The following is a 10,178-nucleotide window of genomic DNA, read 5'->3' on the forward strand; positions in this document are numbered from 1 at the left end:
CTTGGATCTCTGCAGCCTGAAAACCTGCTCATTGACCTACGGATTCCAGTGCCTCGAGTGAAGCTCATTGACTTGGAGGATGCTGTCCAGATCTCGGGTCACTTCCACATTCACCATCTGCTGGGGAACCCTGAGTTTGCTGCCCCAGAAGTCATTCAAGGCATCCCTGTCTCCCTGGGGACAGACATCTGGAGCATTGGGGTTCTGACATATGTCATGCTGAGTGGGGTCTCCCCCTTCTTGGATGAGAGCAAAGAGGAGACATGTATCAATGTATGCAGGGTGGATTTCAGCTTCCCCCATGAATACTTCTGTGGTGTGAGCAATGCTGCCAGAGATTTCATCAATGTGATCTTACAGGAAGATTTTCGGAGGCGGCCCACGGCAGCCACATGCTTACAGCATCCATGGCTGCAGCCCCATAATGGCAGCTACTCTAAGATCCCCCTGGACACCTCCCGCCTAGCATGCTTCATAGAACGCCGCAAGCACCAGAATGATGTGCGGCCTATTCCCAATGTCAAGAGCTACATTGTCAACCGGGTGAACCAAGGGACGTAGCCATCTCCCAACCCCTATGGTTTCACATAGAAGTGCAGTGTGAACCAAAGCAAGACTGAATGTGACTGTAAATAATTCTGTTCATCATTTCACTCCGTGCAGTTCTCTGAATTGAGAGATGTACCTCTTAAACCTCGTCAGTGGTTATTCAGGGTCTGAGCAGCAGTAAAAGTCACCCTAAATCCAGGGGCTTTCCAGAAGGTCATTCTGAAGAAATAAAGAGGCAAAGGGTCACAGAAGTGTTCAGAAGAAGGGCAAAGATAAGAACAATATTAGCTGTTATGAAATTTTAACTGTATCTTCCAAAATGAGTGGTTAACTGGGCAAACCTTAAGCTCATAAGAGTATAAAATTTCTGGCCTTGCTGAAATTTTAAGCAAAAAGTTCTATTTAATGGAGATGTCATGTATATCAACTATTCTGGTTTAGATAACTTAGATATAGTTTCTTAATAGGATAGATACACACATACAGTATAATATATCCCATTCAGGTTTCAGAGTTTTCTAATATAGAGATATATATATTAAATCAATCACAAGTAACTTTGAGTGCTCCAGTTAAGACAGTAATTTATTTACCGAAGCATTACATTGTTTTGACTAAGCACAATTAGATGACAAGTTTTTTAGAGCATTTTATAAATCTTGTATAGAAATCTTTTACCAGAACCTGTGCATTAAGAGAAAGCAATGTTGCCCTTTTGAATGAGAAAATTTTTTCTGTCAATCACAGGTTATTTGATTAAGATAGGTTCTTTCTGTATATGAAACGCTACCCGCAAATTCACTGGCAGCTCAGAGTTAATCTGGCAAGAAAGCCTGCCAGGAAATAAATTCAAATACAGTATGAGCTGCGGGGATATTTTTGTGTCTACACCAGGTTTGAAATAAGTAAACAAATATAAGAGGTTCATACAAAAGGGCAAATGAAAACCTTTCCTACAGTTCCTATGAACAACGTGCCAACACTTTCTGATTTCTTCTACGGCTGTAGAATACCATCTCAGAAAGTTGGCTGGCTTTATTTCTAACTCCTTATTGAAGCTAAGGGGTGCTTACTAAAAGGAGGCAGCCATATAGGCCTTTTAAAGGCCTGGTTCTAAGTCCTTTTTAAAGCCATGGAACAAAACCTGATACATCACCCTAACAGAGCATTAAGTTGTAACTGAGATTGCAATACCTGTCACCACTCAGCCACTGATAGTTCTCTGAACTAAAAGGACTAATTGTACTTTGAGGCCAATGCTGCTTTCTGGTGTATATTCTCCATACAAGATTATTATTAACTGCTCTTTTTCCCTCTGGTGGAAAAAAAATTAAACCTGGGCATTTCATGGGTTTTCTTTATTTATTTTTGTTTGTTTGTTTGGAGGGAGGGAGCTTGTTTTTTGTGTTTGTACATGATCCACCCTTAGTTTTCTAGAATGTGTGCTGAAAATTGCGATTATACAAGTAAGATTTTAAAAATGTAACTCAAGTGTTTGTTCAAATCAGGTTTAATGGTGTTGCTTCTCTCCTATAATAGGATAGAGAAAATTAAAATCACGCAGTACAGAAGTGCAAGAAGAGAATTTATGAAGGATGAATAGAACTACAAACCTATCTAAATGAAAAAGAAATGGTGGAAACTAAGCCTGAACTTTAGCATATAAAAAACACTTATTCCCACAGTGAAAATGTAAAATTAAAAATCATCATCTTTTTTTTCCATTGGTTTCAAAGACAACTTCCTCATTCACCCTCCACCTCAACCCATCCAAGATTATAGATTGATAAATTAATGGAAAGTATAAGCAATAAGACTAGAGAGCACTTAGTATTTTGGGGATTAACCAAATATATGGAAACTGACTCTGACTGTATTTGTTTCTTAGTTTTCAAATGGCCCTGGATCATTAAGCCTCACTCCCTCAGAGGTCTCTCTTGACTAACCCCTATAGTCTTCATTTGGACCTTTATGTATTTACAAACACTCTATGATACAATACATAAAAATTTAAAACATACATTAAACATGTTTACTAAAATTTTTTGAAATGTAAAACATATTTAGTAAAAAAAATTTCAGTAAACATGTTTTCATTGTGTTTAAAAAATTTAAAACATATTTACTAAAAGTCCTTTTAGTAAACATGTTTACTAAAAACCTTTCAATAAACATGTCTTCATTATGGTATGCAGCACAAAAGAGGAAAGCCTGAGCCGGGCGCAGTGGCTCACACCTGTAATCCCAGCACTTTGGGAGGCCGAGGCGGGTGGATCACAAGGTCAGCAGTTCAAGACCAGCCTGACCAACATGGTGAAACCCCGTCTCTACTAAAAATACAAAAGAATTATCTGGGCGTAGTGGCGGGCACTTGTAATCCCAGCAACTTGGGAAGCTGAGGCAGGAGAATCGCTTGAAACCGGAAGGCGGAGGTTGCCGTGAGCTGAGATTGCGCCACTGCACTCTAGCCTGGGCAATAAGAGCAAAATTCTGTCTCGAAAAAAAAAAGGAAAGCCTGGCCCATAGGGTTTGTCATGGGACAAACTGTAGGCTCTGAGGATTCCCAATATCCATAAAGTCCAGCTTGGCAAGTTCTGTTCTGTCCACTGTGGATGACCTGAATCAAGATCCCCCTGCTGAGCCATTCTGAGTTTTTATAACAAGTTGAGTTTCTGCTTGAGAAGGCCAGGGCCCAGAACAATGGTGTGCAGACCACAGCAGGTGGGGGGCAAGGAGGGTATTGTTGAAATTATGTTATGGGGGCAGTTGACAGAATGTTATACAGACCCCAAGCTTTCATATCAGCTTTTACAACAGAGTTGGGAGGATCCAGATGTGGGGTTGCATGGAATTCCCCCAAGTACACATATTTGGGAAGTGAGAAGACAGGAAAGGAGGGACCTAGAAATGAAAAGTAGGATGATTTTGTTAACTAGAGCCAAGGTACAATCATTAGACTAGAATGAACTTAATAGAGGCCCCAAGAGAAAGAGGGTATATTTTATATAGTTTGATAATGGAGGGAAACTAACAGGGAGGCTCCCTGTCTGCAAAGCTCCTGGTCCCTCCCAACAGAGATAAGAGAGTAGTCTTGGTTCGAGAGCTCTCCACAGCAAGTTGGAAATAACAAGGAATCCCAGACGATGAGCCTGGGGAATGTACTTTAGGTTGCTCTGAGGGCAGCCATGGTTAGGGAAGAAGGATCAGGGGCCACTCTTGTTTTGGCAGAGAGATTTATTACTTGGTAGTAAGGAAGAGGGGAGAGAAAAGAAAATGATCCACTTCTATCATTATGATGGTAGTTCACAATGGGAGTGAACTTTCAGTTGAAATGGGAAAAACAAACAATGGTCAAGGTCACAAGTTTCTTTCTTGGCTTATATTCATTGCATAGGGTTTTGAGCTTTTTGTTTTTTGTTTTGTTTTGTAAGGGTGGGATACAGAAAGAATGAAAAGATCAGGGACAACCCATAATAACTTTTAAAAAGTATTAATATAATGATTTCCTACATCTTTTACATTTGTTTCAAATTAAATAGATATATATCCACTTATAGCTGAATGTGGTAAAATTTTTAAGAAAAAAATGGTAATGTTGGAGATATCCTTCAGGTCTCTCTCAGCCATAAACGATGTAAGCGGGAGTAGAGGAAGCAGAGGAGAAAGCTAGCTTCACTGCTTTGTGGTCCACAAAGCCTTTATAAATAGTAGTGCCTTTCAGAGGGGAGGATGGGAGATAAAGAAGTTCATCGCATTTAGATGTACTGATATTGCAGCATTTTTTCTTTACTTTAAAATATCTTGTAAATGAAAACATCTGAATATAGGGGTGGGACCAGGAATGTTTGAGTTTCAATCTCAGCTATTCCTGATTCATCTTTTCTTACAGAAAGTCTTCGTTTTTCCTTCCCCAAATGTCCCCATTGGTAAAATGGGAGTTGGGGGATGGGGAAGGAGGGAGGACATTAATCTTACAGGAATGTTGAGAAATAACCTTGGTGGGGACATCTATAAAATACTTTGATTTTTTTTAAAGTGCTACACACTGCCAGTGTTAAGAATTTTATTGATAGTAACTTTGAACATTCCAGGTTTTCAATATTCACGTCTTTAGATACCATTTATAAACTCATGAGATTAAATTCTGTAAATTGCTTTCAGTTGGAAGTATCAGGTGCTCTTTGTCTAAATGTTATTTGGTCTTAGCCTATAATTTGGATCATTTAAGAGCTTGTCTACTGAAAAGGGTTAGGAGAGCTGATGAAGTCTTATGTCCATAAGCCGTTTTCTCCAGTATTTCTTATGGCAGATGCGAAGAGTAAAATGCCCTCGAAAGCAACTGCTACCTTCCTTCTCAAGCTTTATGCTCTGAAAAAAAGGACAGAGAAGAATCCAACAACCACTTTCTTCACTTGGGAGGGCAGAAGTGAGAAGAAAACATCTTCTCATATCACAATTTATTTTTCACAGTCTCACAGGAATCTAAGAGACAAATTAAATGCACAGGCAAATTAAATGCATAGAAATGAATTGGACTGCTCCTTTTTGGAGGACAAACTTTGAATCTTTTTTTTTTTTTTAGGTGGTTAGGTCTTTCAGGAGTTGCATATTTGCTATCCCATAACCTCCATGATTAGAGCCCATGAGTTAGGCATTACTTTTTTCTTGCCTCTGTGGAAGAGCATGGCAATTTAGATTTGTGAGAATATGAGGGAGCAAATATGATATAAACTAAATTTTGCATTAACTAAAACTTTGTCCCATGCATTTAATACAGGAGGAAATAATTTTGTACATAAGAGGTCTTCGTAGTAGGGCAAAGGTCAAACTCACCATGTCCTTATTCAGTGTGGTCAATGAATTGTGCTGGATGAGTTTTGAGGAATGTAGACCTTCTTCCTTTCTCTCCTGGGTCGCACCTCTGTGGAGTCTGGGTTAGACAAACGCAATATGTGACCTTTCAGTGAATTTATTTATAAAACTGCACCTTGATTTTTCTTCACTATTTAAAGCCTAGGGATGATTTGATGATGAATGATTAAACCCAGGGTGGGCTTAGAGACGATAGAGCTCACACACGCTCCATCAAGAAAAGGAAAGCTACTATGTTAATATTTATTTTCTAAAAATAGTAAGGCTCTCAGTTGTTTCATTAATTCTAAAGGGTTAAAAAGGGCTGAATTTGTTTATAGTACTAAATGTTTTTAATAGGAAATTTACTCACATAAAAAATTTATGCAGAAGTAGTAGAACACAGATTATCATAAGAACATATTTTCTATGAAAGGCATTTCTTCCTCATTTTCAATAAATATAAAGAAGTTAGAGGAGAGGAAAAAGCAATCACTCTAAGACAACTTTTCATCTTTGAGGGACATTATGATAAGCCTGAAATTAATACGCACAGGCTATTGCATTTTTCTGTGAGAAATGTGCCCCTTTGCTGTGAGATTCTAAAATGTGTTCAGATTTAGTTTTTATTCAAATGATCAAGATAACGCATTAGTTAGATAACTGCTATTTCAGATAGTGAGGTTAGCTGAGAAAAGGGAGCATGGTAGAAGAAATGCAAATAACAATTCTTGGAATGCTAACTCCTGAGGCTTATTTTAACCAAGCAAATTTGTTGGCCCAGGGATGGCCAGCATAGGAGTTTCCATCAATACCTGACTTCCATCAAGAACTGGATCCATATTCTGGAGTATTACAGAGACTGTTACTATGACCTCAAAGACTGTGGCTACGAATCTGAAGTTAACAAGACATACATCTTCTCTTACTAACTTAAGCCATATCTGTCATCTCTATGTTTGATTTTTCTGACCCTGGTGCTTTTACTTCTGTTTCTGCCAAACTTCAGCCTACTCTATGGGGAAGGTGAGTAAAACTAGTAGTTAGAACAAATATGAAGACTGTGAAAAAAACTAAACATACTCTTCAGAATGAGATCCTGTTCAGAGAACAGTAGTGATCAAAGTGCAAACTGTTGGAAAATACGGATATATGTACATCTGTACATGTATATAGTGTATAATATGTATGTATATGTTATTGCTCATATGCAGAAATCTATCCATTTGCAGACAGCCCAGGTGGGTCAATTTTTCTAATAGAAAACCATTTAGGGCCATTCAAAACCATTAGGGCTGATTTGTGGAGATGAATTCTACTCATTCTGGAATTAATTTGCTGTCTTTTGACATCCACGAAGCCAAACTAACAAAGTGTGAAACACAAAGGGGCCATCATTTAGGTTATTCTGTTTATCTAGACTTATAACTATCTTTATATTTGAACTATTAATGGTCGATTTGCAAACTGTATTGGCATCTCTTGGTTTTGAGTGACCCCTGCCTCCACCCAAGTCTTTTGAGAATTTGGAGTGGGCTTCACTGGCCATTCAGACAAAGGGCCTTATTCATAAGTGGACAGGTTTCCCCATAGGGACCATCACACATATACATATAAGTACATACTTCCATCAGGCTTGTAACAATTGATTTAAAATCACTCCACAGTATTGATAAATAGCTCTATATTTTCAAGGTGCAGAAGAATTCCACAGCCTTAATTATTTCAGTGTCTTGCTGGTCTGCCTTAAGTGTATCTTCTGGGTTTTTGGTTGTTTTATTATTTTTAAATTTTTCTGCTGTTGTTCATTTTGTATGCACACAATGTCGTTTTGTAAAGGTAGGTTGTAAATATTTTATTTGTAAGTCAAAATCACTCATGTGTAATGTTGTAAAGTGATGACCTGCTGTCTTGTTACTGCTACAGTAAATGTTATAAGTTATGGATGAAACTTCAAAATGTACATCTCACATGTTATGCATTCCTATAAATATACTATACTAAAGATACTATATGGTTGTCTCTTTTTTCCTAATTAAACCTGTGTTCAAAGAAAAGAGTAATTTTTTTTTCTTTCTCCAAATATACAAAAGACTTTGAAAAGGTAAAAATATCACAGGATTATTACAACACATTTGGCCCAGGATTTTAGAGAGAAAGCAACAATTTTGTGCCCTAGAGTATTCTAAGGCATTTACCCAAAAATGCCAAGGAAACCTCAGGGCCAGGTGTGGTGGCTAGCACCTGTAAATCCCAACACTTTGAAAGGCCAAAGTGGAAGGATCTCTTGAGCCCAGGAGTTTGACACCAGCCTGGACAAAATAAAGAGACACCCACCTCCCCCTAACCCCCCACATATTAAAAAATTGTTCAAAAAAAATTAACTGAGTGTGTTGGTGCATGCCTGTGGTCCTATCTACTTGCGAGGCTGAGGTGGAAGGATCATCTGAACCCAGGAGGTAGAAGCTACAATGAGCTGTGATTATACTACCTCACTCTAGCCTGGGCAACAAAGTGAGACCAGACCCTATCTCAAAAAAAAAAAAAAAGCCTCGGGTTGTTGTTAATTTCATACTGGTATTTCAGGTGATAATGTTGTTAGAATCTTTGGAGGGTATTTTGGGCTGGATCTCACAAGTTTATACATTCTGGTGTGGACTCCAGCAATCTGGGTTAGCCTATGCAGATATGATCAGGCTTTGAAAGTTTAAATGTGCCACCCAAGTGCAAATGAGGCTGATTCATGGTATACTGTCAATTAGCCAGAGTGTTAAAGTGTTTTGATTAGCTTACTTTGCCGAGAAAAACAAAAACATGTTTTAACATTTGGCTTCTATTTCATTAAGATTTTATTGCATTTAGCCGGGCGCGGTGGCTCACGCTTGTAATCCCAGCACTTTGGGAGGCCGAGGCGGGCGGATCACGAGGTCAGGAGATCGAGACCACGGTGAAACCCCGTCTCTACTAAAAAAAAAAAAAATACAAAAAAAAAAAAAAAATTAGCCGGGCGTGGTGGCGGGCGCCTGTAGTTCCAGCTACTCGGAGAGGCTGAGGCAGGAGAATGGCATGAACCTGGGAGGCGGAGCTTGCAGTGAGCCGAGATCGCACCACTGCACTCCAGCCTGGGCGACAGAGTGAGACTCCGTCTCAAAAAAAAAAAAAGAAAAAGATTTTTATTGCATTTATTTGTAATGAGAAACACTTGTCAAAAGCATGGGCTCTTCACATTGGCTCATCACAATCTCCTGAGAAAACATACATAATAAATAATATTAGAAATGAAATCAGAATCAGGTTTATGAATTAAAATCATAAGCCCCTTATGAGCTTTTTTTTTTTAGATCTAGAATTTGTATGTATTTTAGCACCTATATAGATTATGAAGCCCATTTGTAATTAATATTTCATTTAATCCCAACAAATTCTTATGAAGTAACTTATTTTACTTGGATTAGGGACAACTGAGTCACAGATCTAGGTGATTGTTCAAGGTCACTAAGACATTCACTGGAAGATAACTTTTTTTTTTTGGCACAGGGTCTCACTCTGTCACTCAGGCTGGAGTGCGGTGGCATGATCACAGCTCACTGTAGCCTCAACCTCCCAGGCTCAAGTGATCTTCCTGCCTCAGCCTCCCCAGTAGCTGGGACCACAAGTGTGTGCCATAATGTCTGGCTAATTTTTTTTTATTTTTTGAAGAGACAGAGTCTTGCCATGTTACCCAGGCTGGTGTCAAACTCCTGGGCTTCCCATCTCTGCCTCCCAAAGTGCTGAGATTGCAGGCATGAGCCACTGACCTGGCCCTAAAAGATAACTTAAAACAAATGTGTATGTGTGTGTTTCAGTGTGTCTGTGTCTGTATAGTGTAGGTCAAACAATAATAAATAATTAAATAACAGTACCTCAGCCTGTATTTTTTTGAAGCGGAGTGTTTGAGAGGAATCACCAATGTGGTTATGGAATACTAGCAAAAGCCCTAATACAATGATAATCAGAACCCCACAAGCTCAGTCTAAAATAGGTATCAGAGTAGAATATAGAAGGGATTCAGTGAGCAATATAGAGCTAGGTCCATGAAAAGGCTCTAGATTGAACTATTGCTTGAAGTTTTATATTCATGGAAACTCTTTAGGATAAATACCTAAAATAGTAAGACGAAATATTGGTTAAAGTCAAGATCCTTTACCCAGCCTAACTAAATGAAATGGAGAACACAAAATGAATTGGTACAATCTATGTTCCTCTGCTTTTTGTTGTTGTTGTTGTTGTTGTTTGTTGTTGTTGAGACAGAGTCTCTGTTGCCCAGGCTGGAGTGCAGCGGCATGATCTTGGCTCACTGCAACCTCCACCCCCTCGGGGTTCAAGCAATTCTCCTGCCTCAGCCTCCCAAGTAGCTGGGACTATAGGCACGCGCTACTATGCTTGGCTAATTTTTGTATTTTTTGTTAGAGACGGGGTTTCACCATGTTGACTGGGCTGGTCTCGAACTCCCAACCTCAGGTGATCCACTTCCCTCGGCCTCCCAAAGTACTGGGATTACAGGCATGAGCCACCACACTCAGCTCCACCAACTTTTTATCAAGTGTCTTTGAGTGAACTATCTTATTGAATCTTCATAGTGATTTTTGGAGAAAGTTAATATTATTATTTTCATTCTATTTTTTTTTGAGATGGAGTCTGGCTCTGTCGCCCAGGCTGGAGTGCAGTGGCGCGATCTCGGCTCACTGCAAGCTCCGCCTCCCAGGTTCACGCCATTCTCCTGCCTCAGCCTCCCGAGC

The 10,178-nt window shown here is 39.2% G+C and overlaps 1 protein-coding gene across 10 annotated transcripts in view; it reads left to right on the top strand.

The window, feature by feature from the left end:
* Positions 1–7,412, top strand: part of KALRN (kalirin RhoGEF kinase) — a 694,786-nt gene extending 687,374 nt beyond the window's left edge. For 5 of the 10 annotated variants that reach the window (XM_030802198.1, XM_030802200.1, XM_030802201.1 and 2 more), the window contains exon 60: positions 16–7,405. In XM_030802198.1, coding sequence (XP_030658058.1) covers positions 16–561 — 546 coding nt within the window. In that variant the 3' untranslated portion in view covers positions 562–7,405. Of the gene's footprint in view, positions 1–15 lie in introns of all 10 variants that reach the window. The other 5 variants (XM_030802202.1, XM_030802196.1, XM_030802203.1 and 2 more) reach the window with 2 other exon arrangements.
* The last annotated feature ends 2,766 nt before the right edge of the window (positions 7,413–10,178 follow it).

Source organism: Nomascus leucogenys, chromosome 21, assembly GCF_006542625.1.
Source record: "Nomascus leucogenys isolate Asia chromosome 21, Asia_NLE_v1, whole genome shotgun sequence".
Classification (NCBI taxonomy): Eukaryota; Metazoa; Chordata; class Mammalia; order Primates; family Hylobatidae; genus Nomascus; species Nomascus leucogenys.